This window comes from Gavialis gangeticus, unplaced genomic scaffold (genome assembly GCF_001723915.1).
Source record: "Gavialis gangeticus isolate Ggan-Ray unplaced genomic scaffold, GavGan_comp1, whole genome shotgun sequence".
NCBI classification, from domain to species: domain Eukaryota; kingdom Metazoa; phylum Chordata; order Crocodylia; family Gavialidae; genus Gavialis; species Gavialis gangeticus.
The window spans coordinates 25,991,528-26,010,123 of NW_017729026.1; the positions used below are offsets into that span (position 1 = coordinate 25,991,528).

Genomic DNA, 18,596 nt, shown 5'->3' on the forward strand with positions numbered 1-18,596 from the left:
GGGGGGGGGGGGGGGTAGGAGGAGTGAACAGGACATAAGGAGAAGCCTTGAGGCGGCCCTTATCACCAGACTGCTGCACCAGTGTTTAGCAAACCTGTCCCCTAATTGCAGCTTCCTAAGCCCATGCTGCCACATCAGGAGCTATCGCTGTAGCAGCTGCCTCCAAAGTGCAGATAGCAGGGGCAGGTAGGAGTCTGTTTCCCCTCCCCTGCTCTCCAGTGGTCAGCATAACACTCCCGCTGCCACCATCTCTGCTGCAGGCACTGGAAGTTCTTGCTATGCCTCTGCCTTCAGCTTCCCTTCCCTGCCCCTTTCTACACACATGCACACACGCAAATTTCAGTTAATACAACTGACTACCCAAATCATTTGGTATTGTTTTACCACTTTACTAAACAGCAGCAGCTCTATAAGCAGATCAAACTTCATATGAACTCACTGAGACACTGTAATTAACTGCTGCAGTGATTTAGTAAACTAACCAGTGGAACAGATCAGGAATCGGGTGACCTATTCCAGATTTATCAGAAAATGCCATTTCAGCAAACTCTATATGTTTCACAGACGCATCAAATTTGATAAAATGTCATCTGGTTTCTTGCCAGATCCCTGGCTTGGGCTGCTGGGTTGTTTGGGCTTTCAGGAATCACAACTTCAGGGTAACCCTGTCATGCCAACAGCTCAGCAGTTAGGGGCACATTAGCTGTGTTTCTGGAGTGCGAGAGTTAGTTTTACTGTTGGTGTTCAGTGCACCTTGACATTTACAAGAATTATGATCATTTCACACAGTAGCTGCTAACAGTCTTGGGAGCACATCTCCTTTTAGAAATGTTATGTATTGGCATTTCCAAAATAATAAAACAAAAAATTCAGAATTCCCATTTCGTGGGATGTTTTAATATGTGGTTTATTCTGAATCAGAACAAAAAATTCAAAATGTTGAAATCCTGTGAATCAGAAATTCTTAGTTTTGTCCTGCTCTACCAAGCAGAACAATGCTTCGGGTTGTCTTAACATCACTGATGCAAGCTCATAATCAGGAAACTATACCAATATTAATTTCAACATCATGAACTCCATCAGGGACTCCTTACTCAGACAATATTTCCTCTGATGTCAGTGGAAGATTTTTCTGTATAAGGAGAGGGAAATGAATCCCTGTACTGATAATCGAGATGAAAAATTATTGCATCTTTGATGGAAGAAGACTACAACAATAGGAATAAAAAATGAAAAGGCATTATAGTAGTACCTTATTTTCTCATATACCATACACCCCCGAATAAGACAAACACCTTGTTTTTGGACAGCACAGTGCAGAAAAAATATTTTTCCAGACTTGTGGCCTAGAGATGGCTTTCTCTTGAAGAGACTATGCTAAAAAATGTCTGCCAGCTTCTTTGCCCATACCAGGAAGCAGGAAGGCCAGTGTTAGCCCTTCCACAACTGTTCCAAATATTTGTACTACTTTTTTGGAAAGTTTTTCATGGGTGTATGCAGTACTGTGTTGGATGCCACCTCAATAGAGGTGAAGAAGAAAATTAGCTTCCTTACTTAAGATGCCAACCCCAGTGTGGAAGAACTGATTATGGGGGGAAAAGCACATGTGGTATATGAGTAAATACGGTAGAAGTGTCTGTGTAAGTTACCTTATGCTTAAGTGAGGTGTGAGTTTTCTTCTCTCTTCCAGACAGGTGAGTGTTTTATTTGACCAAATCTATGTGATTATAGGTACATGGAATGGAAACACTAAAGTGGCAATAAAGACTTTGAAGCCTGGCACAATGTCCCCAGAATCATTCCTAGAGGAAGCTCAAATCATGAAGAAACTAAAGCATGACAAGCTAGTGCAGCTTTATGCTGTGGTGTCTGAAGAACCCATCTATATTGTCACAGAGTACATGAGTAAAGGTAAAGTAGCACATTTTACATGAGTCTTTCCTTGGTAATATGACTTCTTAGTTATGTTCAAGAATTGTGTGTGTGTGTGTGTGTGTGTGTGTGTGTGTGACATAAACAGGCAAAAATTATTGACCCAGACCTGAATTGGGCCCTTATAACTTTAAAATACAAACTTATAGTACAAAACAGGGACAACATAACATACTGGATGCCTAGGTATTGCTTAAGTGTAATAAGTTAAGTGGCATCTTGACTTCTTCAACAGCAGGAAGTTCAGATCTTTTTGATATGGAACTGTATCAAACATTGCTTCAGAAAATTCCGTCTTTTCCTGTCATATGATATTTACTTGTCAAGCTAAGATTTTTTTGTTTTCCTTTGGCAACACTGAGCCTAACAGGACACAAACTGCCCTCAAAGCTTGGCTTATTTTTCAGTCTGTTTAAATATTATGGATGATTTGCACACACATTTTTGTTTTAGCTACTTAACTATGGTAACAATGCAGAAAAATGAGAAAAGAAAAACTTTCTGGTTCTCCAATCTCAGCCGCAACAGTTGAGAGTAGAGCAAAAATTGCATGTTGTTTCGGAAAAGTAAATGAACCAAACGCAAGTCCTGAAAGGGCAATTTCTTTCCAGTGCAGAATCTTGAGTACATTTCTGAAGTCTATTTGGAGTTGGTTTTTATTTTCCTGGCAGGTGTCCTTCCCACTCTCTGCTCAGAGGCATCCAAGCATAGAGTAACTTGCACTTGGTGATGAAAGTCTCTGAGTGCTGAGCATAAGCTCTTCTTGAAAACTTCCTGTGTTCTAGAAATGTTTCTGAAAGCAGCCATTTACTTTGGCTCATTTTGCCTGGATCTTTTGGTTCAGGTCTTGAGGCTGAAGATTTATCAAGGGAGGGAACTCCATTTATTCATTAAATCAGTTTCTTTACTGAAGTAATGTTAAACACAGGAGACTGCTTTCCACCCCTTTATTAAGGGTCAGCAGGGAGGGAGAGATCCTCCCCTAAAAAAATATAGGGAGCACTCACCTTTGGATAAGCAGCAGACACACGACTCCCCCTCCTTCCTTGGGCAGTGAGCTCCCCCTCTTCTTTCGATCTACTTGAGCCCGTCATTCTCTGCTCAATCCCTGCTTCATCTTCAGCAAGTCCATAATACAGTCTTTTAAGCAGAAAGCTTAATGTGATGTTTTATTACACATTACTTAAAGGAGATGGACTATTGATTTCCACCCCCTGAGGAAAATCAGCCTCTAAGTGCTGGCTGTATGGACCAGTTGGGCTCCAGACTGACTTTATCTCTTGAAATAGGCTGAGCTATAGGATCTGAGACTTTCCAAGCTTTGCATGGCTTGGATTTGTGTCAGTGCTTTCAGCTCAGTCAGGTCTTTAGAGAGCAGGAGGTATGTTGTTTCTAAGAACATTGGCACACACCCCAAAAGTTAGAAATATATATTTTGTCAGTAACATTAAGGAAAATTAGAAGCAACTGTATTCCTTTTCCTAAGAGCTTTCTATATAATCTTTCACAAACACATGTGAGAATAAAGAGAAACAGTAACAGCTTTTAATCAGAATATTGTTTTATTTAATGTTTATTTGTGGAGGGAGGTGCCCTATTTTTTAAGTATTCCAATTATCTGATATTATAGCAGTTGAGCCAAAAATATTGCTATCTTAAATATTGAGATTTAAACTGGGTCTCTATTAATAGCATTGTTCCCTTAAAGTGTTAACTTTGCATTTGCAGGGAGTTTGCTAGATTTCTTAAAAGACGGGGAAGGAAGAGCCTTGAAATTACCGAATTTAGTGGACATGGCAGCACAGGTATGTCTTCAGCATAGTATGCACTTTGCTACATATGTTTTCCATCACATTTATATAAGACTTTAACTCGTGCCTATTGTTTGTTGTGCTTCCAACAGGTTGCTGCAGGAATGGCTTATATTGAACGAATGAATTATATACACAGAGACCTGCGATCTGCAAATATCCTAGTGGGAAATGGTCTAATATGCAAGATTGCTGACTTTGGATTAGCAAGGTTGATTGAAGACAATGAATATACTGCAAGACAAGGTAGGAACAACACTAAACATCTTCTTTCCTGTGTTTTTTTTCAAGCAATTGGAAAAAAAAACATTCTGGCATATTAATAGATTGCTTCAAGCTTAGCCACGTTTAGTTCGTAGTCCTGGAAGAGGCCGGGAGCCTTTCTGAAGCATGATAAAAGAGCACTGAAGAGAGGGAAAATGTCACTGCTTAACTGCAATCCCTCTGCCTAACTCAGACCCCTCTTCAACTGGAAAGATAATGGCTGCTATACCCTTAAGGGTTTCAGTGCATTAGGTGAGCGTGAAAATGGTATCCTCAGAGTGCCATTGTAGAGTTGTCACCCAACATCATCTTCACAGGAAAGCCTAATAAAACTAAACATGGCATAACTAAAAAATCCCTAGGCAATGTCTTTTTCCCTATATACACTAAATATTGCTGCACCATGCTTATTTTTCTTTGCCTCTAAATGACTTTAGAGCACAACTGTCCAACTTTGAAGCCCCCAAGGCTGCACACAGGCCATGCAAATTGGACCACAGGCCACCAGCTACATGGACACTATCCCTCCATCCCCCCACCTCTCTGCATGCTTCAACCTCTCTGCATTTCATGGGTGCAAGTTCCCCCTTTCCCCCCACAGCCCCCGCAACATGCAGGCATGCATCATGACCAGGGTTCCTGGTTTTCCATTTGCTTAGGAAAAATGTGGAATTTCTCCTTTAAAGGGGAAAAACATGAGAAACAGTGGGTTTCCCTTTGCAGGCTGGCTAAACTCTAGCCTGCAAGGGGCTGCTTTGGGCTGGGCAGGAGCGGGACATGGGGGACACCATGTGTATGTGCGTATGTACACGTGCATGGGGCAGCAGGCAGGATGGTGGAGAGCAGTTCCCTTCAGGTAAGTCTGTGGGGGTGAGGGGACACAGGCAATGCATGGGGTGGGGGCAGGGGGACACAGGTGCCGTGGCAGGAGAGCACAGGAGACATGGTGGGGGGGGTTAGGGGGCATCACATGTTGCCCCAGATATCTGTGCCCACAGTCGGGAATAGGATGCGAGGCTGCTGCCACGCCAGACCAGCTCTGAGCAGGAGCCACCTTCGTGGCCCAGTGGAGTGCTGGGCCATGACCAAGGTGAAGTGCCTCCTGCCTGCCCTGCAGCAGCAGGGGCCACAACTCCATGCTGCTGCTGCTGCTGTCACTACCGCGCCTCATGTTGGCATCCATGACATGACACCCCCTCTTTGTATGTGGTAATCCTTTACTAGTTGTGTTTCATGGCACTCCCTCCAATGCTGGGTCCTGCCCACTGGGCCATAGAGCTCCTGCCCAGAGCTGGTCCAGCCCAGCTGCAGCCCCACACCCCACTATGGACATGGAAATCTGGGAGGGCACATCCCCACCCACCAGCCCCAATGCATCATCTATGCCCCTGCTTCCTCACACACTCACCCTATTCCCCATCCCCCTATCCCCTTCCTTGCACACTGGGGAGTTGGGAGTGGGTGACAGCGGATTGGGAGTGAGGGGCACTGGCAGGGCCAGGGAGCTGTGGCTTGGGAGTGAGGGGTACCAACAGGGCCAGGGGCCTGTGAGTCAAGGGTGAGGGGCATCAGCAGGGTTGCAGGGGGGGCAGGGGACTGTGCATCAGAAGTGAGGGGCAGGGGCAGAGCACCGGCGTATCAGGGCTGCTCAGCGCCAGAAACAGAACAGGGGAGGGGGCAGCTACAGATGGAGCTGCGTTCTGGTGAGTGAAGGGGGTAGGGGGAGCTTTGATTTTTCCATGATAAAAAAATCACAATCAAACACCAAAATATATAGGTATTTAGAGCTTATTTTATTATAATGATTGAGGCACTGGTAGGCTTCCAAATTGCTCTAAAATTGTACATATATCAATAATACATTGTGTTCAACTGATGCCTATATATATATAGTGGTCCATTTTAATCGCACAAAAACGTGGATTTGGGGGGTTTTAATCAGAGAATTTGGGGTTTTTTATCAGAGAATTCAGCATTTTTAAACAGGGAATCTAGGATCCCTGGTCATGACTGTCTCCAGCCCCTCGCCTCCACTGCAATGTCCACCCTCACAAGCATTTGTCACATGGGTATGATCCCCCATGTGCAGCCCTGCCTTAGAGTAACCCACTTTATTCAAGTATTCAGGCACTGATGAGAAAAATATTTCCTATTGGTATTTTTCCAATCTGAAAGCCATTTTCCATTGCCACACAGATTGCTGGGTGTGATCCACCTCTGCTATGCAGTACCCTTTTAAATAAGTTATGGCGATCTTTTTTAAGAGAGAAAAGTGCGTGTGTTCAGACTGAGCCATGACACACACTCTGTGTATTTGGTAATCCTTTACTGGTCATGTTTCATTTTTCAGATGTTAGTCCAAGTTTGCAAAGTCACAAGATGCAAAGTTGTTCATTCACTGGCAGTCAGTGTGGTAGTGCTTGCTCAATAAGTAGCAATAAATATCACTCCACCTGCATTTAAGTTGCAATAACCCATGGGCCTTTTGTTAAACCATAGTTTATGCCATCAGAGAGCCCATATTACTCCTTGCTGTTAAGAGGTTTGATCTTAACCACATGGCCCTGTTTTAGTTGGGATTCTGGCTGTATTTTAACAAAGAGTTAACGTTTTCTGTTATACTCAAGCGGTCACAGAGTGAACCAAAGTTTGTGTTTCAATGAGAGCAAAAGCTGTCACACCATTCGCGTCCCTATGAATTCCTGTCAGCAGGGCTTACCGGCAGAGATACGGCACATTCTACATTTCACATTAGCGGGCAGCCTGCCCTCAGTTCCTTACTTAATGTTCTGATGTATTTGAGAAAGTTATGAGTGATCCCTTTACAGGGAGGGCCTAGTAGTCCTGTCTGGGCCCTTTAAGCATCTGTGATAAGTACAAAATGCAGAGAGTTAACTAGTATTGATTTGAGTTTGAGGGCCAGAGTCACTTGATGCATTCAGAAATGTCAGATTTATGGCACATCTCCAGAGCAACAGCAGAGGCAGTGCATTCTGGTACACAGGGTCTGCTCCTGCTTACCTTTTGCCGGTGTGAAGAGAGAGAGTTTTGCTGGAGAAAAGACAGCTGCGTTTAGCCCATAAAACAGTATAGAAAAAACCCACAGTAGGGGGGGAAAAAAGGATTCTCTCCATGGTTTTTTTCACTGACACTTTCTCTGTTCTCCTTGGAAAGCCCTCAGTGTATATTTTGACACAGCTGATTATTTGTTTTAGTAGACAAGTAGGTGACCTGCCTCTGGCAATATTTTCTTCTGAGCTCAGAATAGGTAGGAAATCCTTGGACGTTGAATATTGTTTCTGCCTTACATCTCTTAGAAGAATTTAGCTTTTGTTATGTGTAAGGAATCCTTGGAAACCTCAGTAATGTAACTAGGGGTGGACAAACCCTGGCTGCAAACTTGGGGGGGAGCACCGGAGTCACTTCCACCCCACCCTCCTGGGGAGTCTGCACCCCGGCAACAGAAACAGCCCTATGCAATGTCATGCCAGCAAACAAGTTCGCTGCAACGCTCATCCCCCTGGAGAACATCTGTCCAAACTGCATTGGACACTTTCTTTAAGAAAGCAGACAAGACTCCAGAAAAACCTGCAGCCAAGACTCCTGAGAAGACTCCAGCCATGCATCCTTCAAAAAGTCCAACCAAGAGCCCTTCAAAAAGTCCAGCAAAATCACCTCAAAGAAGTCCTTCCAAATCAATATGATTGCTATTTACAATATAAATACATTAATGTAGCTATATTACTCATCTATAATTGATCAAGTACAAAATTCTGGGGTATTTTTAATGAAAATAGGGTATTGGGCCTTGGTTCGGGAACCAACCCCCGCATTTATAACGTTGTTTCTTATGAGAAAATTGGTTCTGAGTTGTTTTCAGGAGCCAATTGAGTTGTGAGTCCGAGGACTGCCTGTATAAATAAGACTCCTGGGCTTAAGACACATGGCCAAAAAGCCCATGAACTATCACTCTAATCCTCCAAAGGGAGGCAGCTGAAGATTGCTCTGTTTATCTAGCCAGCTGCAGCCTCTGTGGCAAGTCTGAGACAGGAGCAAAAGACTGGCTGGGAACGCAGGGTTTTCCCATGTGGCAAGTGGAGCTGCAGACTAGTAGTTCCTGTTGGAGAAAGGAAGTGGTGGGCCATGTGAAATCTGAAGATTCAAGTGGCTTAGGTCACCCTCTCCTCTTCACTCTTCTTTCAGAGAACTAAGGTTGTTGGTTCTGTTGACTTCTGGGAGGAGGAGAGATTTCCTCCCACTGCCCCCAAAAGTGTCACTCTTGTATCCATGTAAATAGTTTGAAAGGAAACAGATGGAACTGATATAAGCCCTGGCAGTTTGGAGTGTGGGATTCGTGGTCCAATATGAATCTCCGTCAGCCTGGTGGTAGCATTTTATTGACCGTTTATTTTTCTTTTTGATTTAAGCAAAGAGCCCCAGCTGCTTGTGATTTATGCAAGATAAATAGGCAGTGGTTAGTAGCCTGCATCCACTATTTCCCAGCAATCATCAGAAAGGAAACAGATGGTCACACCCCATTTGATTTAAAGGGTGCAACTAAGAACAATGTCATACCCTTGAATGAAAGTCAGGGACTTCTTGTGGATGTTTGGCTACCTCTGTCTGTCTTTGCTGGCAAAAATAATTCTTGCTTTTAGAATAAGTGAAACACCTAAGGAAAGAATAATACAGTAACATGATCCCTGTCCTAAAGACTTTAGCCTTCTGTTTTTGCTACTTGCCACTGTGTTGCCCTTCCTTCAGAATACAGGTCACGCTCTCTTTTACTCTTCCCTGATGGTCCGCAGTGGCACTGCTTGGGTCAGCCTTGTGAGGCAAGCCCCAAAGCTCTCCGCCTCCCAGTGACCTCTTTTTCTCCCGCAGCCCAGTAAATCATGACTCCTTAAGCCGCCTCCTACACAAGACTTCCCACCCTGACTTGTTGTCATTTCACTGATCCAGTTCAAGTTATGTAAAGTCTTAGCTAAACACATGGCATTTTTTGGAGACTGACTGCTTCAGAGAGCTGCCGGGGAGGAGCTGTTACTATTATAAGCTAGAGCAGCTGATACAAATTTAAAATTTCCTTTGTAAAACTTAGTGGGTTTATTTTCCAATCCATGTTTTGGTTGCATATGCAAGCAGTACTTGTAATGCTACTCCAAAGCTGACCAAATAATCGCACTTTTCTGATGCCTTCCAGACCACTCGGAGCTATTTTTGTAGCTGTAGTATGCGTCTGTAAACTTGGGGATCATTTAATCATTTTTGCCCCCTGAATGCTTTTTGCTGTACTCTAGGAACTGGGTGGAGCTTTGTTTGTTGCTTTTTTTTAAACAAGCAAGGAGGTTTTTATCCTTTGTGTGCCTGATTTTCCACCTCATCAGACCTTTGTTCCTAACAGACTGTTGCAACATGGAACAGCCGGAGTTAGATTCCTGCTCTTAGTCGCTCCCTGGGCCAGCAGGGAGGAAGAGGGGGAGTGACTCATGTTGCTCAAGAACAAACTGTGGGTGAAATCACTAATGGCCTTCCAAGGAAATCCCATCCAGCTGAAGGGAAGGTTCCCAGGGCAAAGGGGGTGAAGGAGGATTAAGAGAAGGAAAGAGCATCTATGACCCAATTCCCAGGATGAAAACTGGGTGGAAGACGCTTGTTTTGCATTGTGATGTTTCACTGGGTTTGCAGTTTTGTACTAGTTCTCACAACACACCTTTGGCAAAGACCCTCCCACACAGCAGTGCCTGCCCAAACAGACTTATTTCCTGTTGCATACTTGCTTCAGCTTTTTTTTATCTTTGTGGCTTTGCCTTTCCAGCCCCACAAGCTGTTCACTGCTGAACTAAATTCTCTAGTAGTTGACCTAATAGTTTCCATGGTTTATGGTCTTGGTATTTTTTAAAAAGTATGCCCCTAGAGATGTGTTTACTGACAAAAAGTAATGCATGACCTTGATTACTTGCAGTAGCAGCTTTAGCAACTGCATTACAGCAAGTACCACAGAGAAATGGAGCCGCTTTGTGGCAGGGACTCCAGCAGTTTCTGATGTGTATAAGTTTAAATAAAAAATAAAATAAAAGATAAACTCCCCTGGGAGTTCAGCACTGGGGTCACCAAATTTTCCTGCCCCACACTTCAGTTCCCCTCAGTCCAGGTCCTGCTTATGCCCATTATGAAACCAAATGGGGAGCAAAAGAGAGATTATCTTGGGCATGCTGAAGAAATTCATTTGGAAGAGAACTGTAGTCTTAGGCCAGGTACAGACATTACAATTTTACCAGTATAAGTGATTGGAAACCAGCCTATATCCATAACAGAACAGAAGTTTGGCACACACAGACTGCTTTAAAACTGGTGGAACTTGGCCTAAGATTTGTCCCCCCTCCCTCCCACCAAAGGGCAAATGTATGTTGTTCACTATCAATCTAAACTACGCTACTTACAGAAAACTGCGTAACTTAGATTGATTCCACCTCAGACATTTTGAATACCTGTATCTAGCTTTGCTCAGACATTCAGAGGGCCTAGTAACCTTCCTGAGACTCTCTTCTTGCAGTCTGCCATAATGACATGCATGTATTACAAATTTGCTTTCTTACATGACCTCCACCAAGCTGAGTGTTTGAAGGGCATGTGGGAAGCAACAGAGTGAACCTAAAATTGCTGGTTTTGCACAGAATGGATTCAAGAATCTATCTGAGCGGGGACGAAAGCAATCAGTTCAGACCTGAGCTGTGAGGGAAGACCATCTGTCCTGACCCAATAAATGTAGATTGCAATGGGCTTGTGTACAGCCAGTTTACAGACCTGTCAGTTTTTAACGAAGATGGTATCTACAATTCCAGGAAAAAACACTGAGTCACATTCCCCACTGGTGTAAGCCTGCATAGATTCACTGAATTAAGTGGAGATAAAGCAAAAGACACCTGCTGAGGATGTGGTCCGCTGGGTTTATTAGTGTACTTGTCAGGAATATAGATTTGATCTTATGATCTGACTTTGTCATTTGTTCACAGCAAAAACACAGCAAGCTTAATAAGCTGTTGAGACCAGTGTGTTTCAGTGAGTTTCAATGACTGTGAGCTCAGTTATGGCTTGTAGATCAATAGCTGCAGTGGGGATAGGGAAATAATGCCCATACATCCAGGTCTTGAGGCATTCTGCTTGTGAAAGACAGAGACCAGCATAGGGCTATGGGAGCATAGGGCATCTTTATGTGCTCTGGGGTGGGGCTCTTTAATTAGAGTGGCTCTTGGGAGCTGCCCTAATTAAATCACTCTCAGTGTCTCATGTATTCAACATCTTGTGCTTTAAAATGGCGGCAGGGGCACTTTAACTAAAGCTTATTCGAGCTTTAGTTAAAGCACCCCTGCTGCCATTTAGAAGATGGGAACATGAAATACACCTGACACTGAGGCTGCTGGAGTGTGCTAATTAGCATGCTCCAGCAGACTCGATTTAATTGAGTCTGCTGCAATGCATGCTAATTAGCATGCACTGGAGCAGGGAGCAGGCATGTATATAATGCACATGTATAATGCACTATACTACATATGGGACATGTGTATAGTGCATACATGTATAGTGCACAAAGGAGTGCCTTCAGGAGAGACTTTTCAATAGTGCCACAGGTGACCCTCCAGCTCCAAGCACTAGAAGATACCTTGTAGGAACAATGCCTTACCTTTATCCCTTGCAAGCCACTGCCAGTCACCCTCCACCTTGGACTCAGAAGGGAATTATACATGATACAATATTTTGTTGCTGCAACTCTTTAACACATCTCTAAAATCAAGGACAACGTGTTACAAAAGCACAAAGGAAAAGCCTCTCACCATCACTGAGTGCACTTGATCTGAACAAAGCTAGGCACTGTTATGTGCCACACATCACTCCACACTATGGCACTGAACAGGAGATGCAAGCCTTGAAACTGCAGCAGTGCAAGTGGTCCTCTGGATGCTCCCTCCTCCCCCACACCCACCCCTGGTTCCTCCTGCTGGTTAGTCAGTAAAGGCCCTGTTGGCTCTGAGCACTAACTCTGTCAGGGCATTCATCTGCCTGTGTACATACAAAGCCAAGAGCACATGAGGAACGACTTCACTGCTGTCTGTCCTGCCACATCCCCACCTTCTCAATACCACATTCTCACGCATGGTAAACAGTATAAAAAGAAGGCGCACAATCCACCATTTTCTTATTAACCTAAACATTTTTTTTAATGTCCCAGAAAGGTTCCCCTAAAAAAGTAAGCCAAGTCATGTATAAATTTAGGCAGAAGTCACTGCTAGCAGAGTGTCCCCTGCCCATCCCTGCCAACACAGGAGGTAGCTGTGGCAGTATCCATTTGTTCTCACTACTCTCTTCTGAATTCTCAGGGTTTTTTTCCTTCAAATCTTAGGAAAAGGGACACTAGTTAAAAAGCTATACAGGAAGGGTAGCCTCTTCCCTTACTGATTATCTTCCCACGGTGCTCTACTACCCACCATCAATACTTCCCCAAGGGGCCGCACTGCATTCAGTAAGAAACAGAAGGACGGAGAAGGAAATGACTAGGCAACACAGAGGAGCTTGGAAGGATGTCCTTCCTCCAGTACTGTATGCCAGTGATTCCCATCTTCAGATCCAAGCAGGAAATGCAAGAGAAGCAGTTGGCTCAGCTACTTAGTAAAGCTGGAAAAAGAATGCATCAAAGGAACTACATTTGTAAAATGTGTGGAATAAATAAATTAACAAGTTCTCAGCCTTCTTGAGTATCATGGGCCAGAGTCTTCAGGCCTAAAGCAAGGCATCTGTATGTCTGAGGGCATGGAGGGATATTGCTCCTGGCCCTCACAACACATGCTGATCTTTGAGCAGTGTGGGACCATTTGAAGTAGTCATCTAACCATATACAAAATTCAAACCATAGCCTAACACTGTCAGTACTTTCTCCTGGGAGACGTGCAGTATTCATAGCCAGGGCCTTGCCAGTGATTAGGGAAGCCATTTTCTAGCCTCCCATTGCTGTAAGTGGTGCTTAGGAAGGGCCAGGACTCCAGACAGGAATTGTTGCTGGTGGCAGCCAGCAGGTATTTGTGGACACTAAAGCAAAGACAGGTTTTAAGGAGTGATTTTGATGAGAGTAAGAGAGTGACTTTGCAGATTTTGCAGGTTGTAAACACTGTCTGGTTCCTTGAGGAAGAAGGGTAAGAAAAGGTCAGCCAAAATGTTCAAACCTGAATGCCTGAGATTGGGCTCCTTGAAACGTGTTTGCCCAGATAAATATGACATGGTGTGAGCACCTACACATTCTCTGCAGATACTTTGACAATCCAAGCATGTGCCGAAATAGTTTTAGGGACCAAGTTGTAGGCATCTGCAAACTGTAAGTGTGAAAGCGTTGAAGTGTCTCTCTCAATTTCAGCAGGAAATTCTCTGAGCAGCTAATACTGTGTTCTTAAATATACATTCATTTCTGAATCAATTCTGCTCTTGGGATTATTTCATTTTACTGTGGGAATAATTTTAATGTGCCTGATATTTGACTAAATAAGGGAATTTAAGCTTTACCTTGTTTACTTTGTACTCTGAGCTCTAGTCAGATTGCTTAGTATAGTAAAAATTGCAAGGTACTTACCATTGATGAAATGGCAGAACACTGTTAGCAAACTACTGTAAACAGAGCAGTAAATTAACTACCTAGAAGTAATTTGTCCAAGTTGCAATTTTCACAATCCTTTTTAAAGGTAAAGAACTTTTATGGGAGGACACTAACAATTTTGCCTAAATCAGTATAATAATAACCACTTTTGCTCTGTGCATTAACAAAAGGCAGCAGGAAATGTCTGGATATCTTTACATATGAACCATGGTTAATTATGGCTGTTAGAATCTTTTTTTTAATGAAAAAGATACTTTAAAATATGTTTCTACAAAAATGGTAAATGATTGGAAAAGCAAATAAATCACTCCTTAAAGACTTGTTATCTTTCCACCATTGGCTTCTGCATGCTACAATGATGGACGAGCACATTAGAATTGCACGTAGTTACAGCACTACAGACGTTTCAATGCCAGGAACTTAAAAGGACATTGTGAAGTTATAAATTATAGGCCAAAATTCTACCTTGACACAACACTCCAAGCAGCTACGTTTGCTGCATTATTTTGAAATGGTTTTTTTATTTGCGTGTCATAGAAAAACATTTTAATTGATTTTATTTTGAAACGTGTGTTCCCATGTTTGTTTCTGTTGACAGTTTGCTCATCCTGACCTGTGAGGTGGGGGTAGTGCATCTCATAAATTTCACTTCTGTTCCTTGATTCACTAACACTGTGTTGCAATGCTTGAGTTGCAGATGCCACAGGAAAATGTTAATTTGAAACATTTTGGCAGAGAACATGTAAAAAAAGATTTTTATATTGGTTGTTCAAGCTTCTTTCTTTTATAAAACCGCATTTTTAGCTTACATTTCTGACAGTGTTTCCCTTGGACTCAGAGCAGCTTGCATGGAAGGATGTTGAAAGACAAGCACACCCCAAAGACTGCTCCTAAGCCTTCCCTTCTCTCCCACAAATCTTCCCCACCCTATTCCCAGTTAATCATAAAATTACAGCTTTGACGATATTCCACTGAGTTATTTGAAAATATCTGAACACGATACTTGGACTATTGCAGCCCCCAGACTGTCCTGTGTTAACCAGTGTACCAACACTGCTCACATCTTGAGTGTAACTCCTTTATTTCTTCCACTAGGTGCAAAGTTTCCCATCAAATGGACTGCACCAGAAGCAGCATTGTATGGAAGGTTCACAATAAAATCAGACGTGTGGTCCTTTGGAATCCTACTGACAGAGCTCGTAACAAAAGGGAGAGTGCCATACCCAGGTAAGAAAAGCTACCAAGAATGCTAGCCTAAAGCCCAGCCTAGGAAGGTATGTGAGCACATGCATAACTTTAAGCATATGGGTAGTTCCATGGACTTCCAATAGGACTGTTCATGTGCATAAATGCTTTCCTAATTCAGGACCTTAGTGAGTCCTTGCCATTATGAAGGTGATATATGGGCAATCAGTCTAACCTTCCTTTTTCCTGATTCCTTTTCATTAAGATCACTTTAACTGATTAACATTTTTCCTGTCAAAGTAATGAAGGCAACCCAGAAGTACTGCACTGTAGAGAAACAACTCACGTCAACATTGCATTCAATTTTTAAGATCTCAGTAAATTAAATACCAAGTGGATGTATCCCAGTTTATATGCATGTCTCTCTGATGATGCCTTAGGGCCTAATATTACCAAATCTCTCTGTAAATGCTTGTAAATCTCCAATCCTGGGAACAGAAATGGATGGAAGTCAAAGAAATTAATCACATAACATGTAGGCCCCAACCTAAGACAGGTTCATAGATAGGTTAAATTTTCTGGGGCAGGGAAAGTAAAGGCCCCATTGCTTTTTGTTGAAACTCTGCCAACTGTCTTCTGACTTACATTAGGGATGGATGTGCATGTGCTGTCTCTCAGAGCTGCATGCTCTAGCACTGGCCCTTGTAGGGGAGAGGTGTTCATGTGCAGAGAAAACAGGAAGAGAACACTGGCCAGAGAATTTATTTTTATTTTTTAACATCAACATCTTTTGTGTGAATTGTGGAAGTGAATGCCTAGACTCCTAGCATAGTTTTAAATTAAGATCTATCCAAATAGTCCAGCTGTGGTAAAGGTCCTTACTGGTGCTGGATCACTACTGAAAGGATGCTGTGATGTGAAGCATTAGTTTGTTCACAAAGTAATTAGTTTGTTGCACAAAGTTGCCACTTGGTGCAATTAGTCAGTGATCAAAGTAGTAGTCAGTGATGCACAACATTAACAAAGAGGTGCAACAGGCGGGTATTGTCTTGTGCCTTTCCAAAACACTCATTTAAACTCTGAAAATGAAGGGGGAAAAATAATTCAATTCTGCATTCAGATGGTCTGGACTCTGCTCACCTGGAGCTGGCAATAGCCAATGGGAACCATCTGCAAGTCCTCCAACTGCATTTGTTTTGTTAATGGTAGCTGTCCTGAATGGTAGACAGGCAGTTTGGCAGATTTGGTCAAACTAGGAGGTGATCAGCGAGAATCCTGCCCCACTGGACTCAGTGAACTCCTTGGCCTGACCCTTTGCGTATGGTCAAAGGAAAGAGATACTTGTCCCTTGAGCAGTACAGTATGCCTTGTTTCAGTTGTGCCACTTGTGTCAGGAGTAGTGCACAGGGGGTCCTCTTGCCCTCAGGGCTGTCAGCAGTGAGGTGGGAGATGAGAGTTGTTTCTGGGTTGAATGATGGCACCATTTGGTACAGGTGAAGGGGGATTAAAAGAAGTGAATGTGTTATAAAATTTAAGAAATGTGGTGATTTTCCTGTGAAACATCCAACAGTAGGGCAGGGGAAGGCAGTTACTATTCAGAATTGTTCAAAGGAAGAGGGGAGTATGTGATGTGGATATCCCAGGGCATCATTCAACAAGAGCAGAGGTACAGTTAAATAAACAGACTCCGCAGAAACTCAGACTTCTGGAAGGGCGTAAGATAGCACAGGGAAACCAGAACTCTTATGTTAGCAGCATCCGTTGTCGCCTGTTTTTTTTAACAGAAAAAGGAATGTTTTTGTGGGCTATTGTGATCACTTTGGGAGCTGTTGTCATGTAGGTTTGCAGCTAAGACTGCTGTAGCTCAGTAAAGATAGCAGATGCTGTGTGTGATTCACATGCACCCTCCTCCCTTGTACACTTGGTTATTATGAAATGGGGATTAGGCTCATACTCAGAAATGCTCAGTGTATATTTGCTAACAGGACCTACAAGAGAAATCATAGACATGGTCTGTTCCCCAAGGTCTAGACAGTCATTATATGGTGGTTAAAGTGATATTAAACATGGAAGAAGACTACTGAATCTCTCCCCTTCTTCATTCTCCCTCAGTGCAACATGAAGTCCCTTTCTCCTTGCCCTGGCCAGTTTTCAGCTCAAATTCTCCTTCCCATCCCATTCCATGAAGACTTTAACATTTTATCCATCAGCACATAAAATTTTACTTCTAGTTGCATGGATCTGTCACAGGCAGTAGGGAAGATCACATACTTCCTTGGTTACATAGCCCAAGCTATACTAAACCAGGCCTTGCACCCCACACTGCTCCGCCAGCCTCTGCTTCAGCTAGGGGTCCAGCCATGCCCTTGGCCCAACCTGGTCTGTTTCAGCTCCATGCCGGCCTTCCAGGTCTATGCAAAAAGGAGCTGTCAGCATTAAAAATAGGAGGGAGGGATGGTGTGTATCTTGGGAATTCTGGGCTCAAAAGTTCCTACAGTTGGATCAGTAACTCTGCCCTGCGCCTCCCTTAGGTATCCAAATTTCAAGGCAGAATTTCAAAGCATGTGGATTTATAGCACTGAGAGGTTTCAGCCTTTAAATAGATTGCAGAGGGAGAGAATGACTCCTGCCCCTGGTCCTGGTGCCATGAGGAGGGCTGGGAGAGTGGCTAGCACCTCTATGCAAGAACAGGGGCCCCCAGATCCCAGTTCATATGAGGGAACAAGGAAAGGGGCTTAGACCCCCTAGAGAAACGGTCCTCCAGAGAGCAGGGAGAAGCTCAGACACCCCTACGTTCCAGGTCTCATAAGGAGTTTATAACTCCTGCCAAATCCTGGTGAAGACACAAGGGCAAGGGGAGGGTTTCAGACACCTCCAGAGGGACAGGACCGCCCCAGATCCCAACTCACCTAGGGGAGGAGAGCGTGGAGTTGATAGGAACCCACAGCCTGAATGCCAACGTGCTCTGCCCTGGCACCCTGATCAGTCATGGTAAGCATGTGGTTTTTAGAGCACCTCAGGAATCAACCTTTCCCTACAAAGGGGTTCTCAAGTTTAGCTGTAGCAGATCTGGCGTCCTCCTCTATAATGTCTTGCTTGTAAAATGGGTTACAGATCTGCCTCCAGACATGGATGCTCATTGTGGGCTGGAGTTCAAATAAAAAAGGAAAGTGCCCCTCTCTTGTTAGAACAATTCCTGTGACTTGTTACACACCTTACACCCCCTAAATCTGGATGTGTACTCACACCCACAGGTCTGCCTCCATAGAGGCCTTGCCATTTTATAATCTCCTCCTGTCTAGGTAACAGGAGAGAGTGCAACGTGGAGGAGACAAGAGAGGAAGGGGTGTGGCTGAGTGGCTGAATAGGAAATCTAGCATCCATTGTCCCCACTCTTCAAACCATTTGTTGTCCAATTGCTCCAATTTGGGGTGAAAGGACTGGGGTCTGTGAGCAAGAGACCACAGTGGCAAAGGTTAGAGGGATGCCAGGGCTCAAAATTAAACCTTCTACCTCAGCCCTAATAGTCCATGCCAGCAGTAGCCTGACTTCTTAATAGTAGCTGTCTTCCTTTTATCCTTCAGCTTTTCCCTCAAGGGGCCTATTGGATGGCAAAATGTCTAACTTGGATATTGGTGCTCCCTTTAACCCTTTACAAGGCACTGGTTTGAAATAAGCCCTTTCAACAACATTTTTCATTAGCACACAGGGGAAATAAAAGGGGGAGGGAGGGAAGCAAAGCCAAAAATTAATGTGCCTGG

At 43.6% G+C, this 18,596-nt stretch overlaps 1 protein-coding gene across 2 annotated transcripts in view; it reads left to right on the top strand.

Moving 5' to 3' along the window:
* Positions 1-18,596, top strand: part of FYN (FYN proto-oncogene, Src family tyrosine kinase) — a 215,124-nt gene that overhangs the window by 179,227 nt on the left and 17,301 nt on the right. For both annotated transcript variants that reach the window (XM_019520076.1, XM_019520075.1), the window contains exons 9-12: positions 1,732-1,911; positions 3,661-3,737; positions 3,836-3,989; positions 14,746-14,877. In XM_019520076.1, the coding sequence (XP_019375621.1) occupies positions 1,732-1,911; positions 3,661-3,737; positions 3,836-3,989; positions 14,746-14,877 (543 nt within the window). The remainder of the gene's footprint in view (positions 1-1,731; positions 1,912-3,660; positions 3,738-3,835; positions 3,990-14,745; positions 14,878-18,596) is intronic.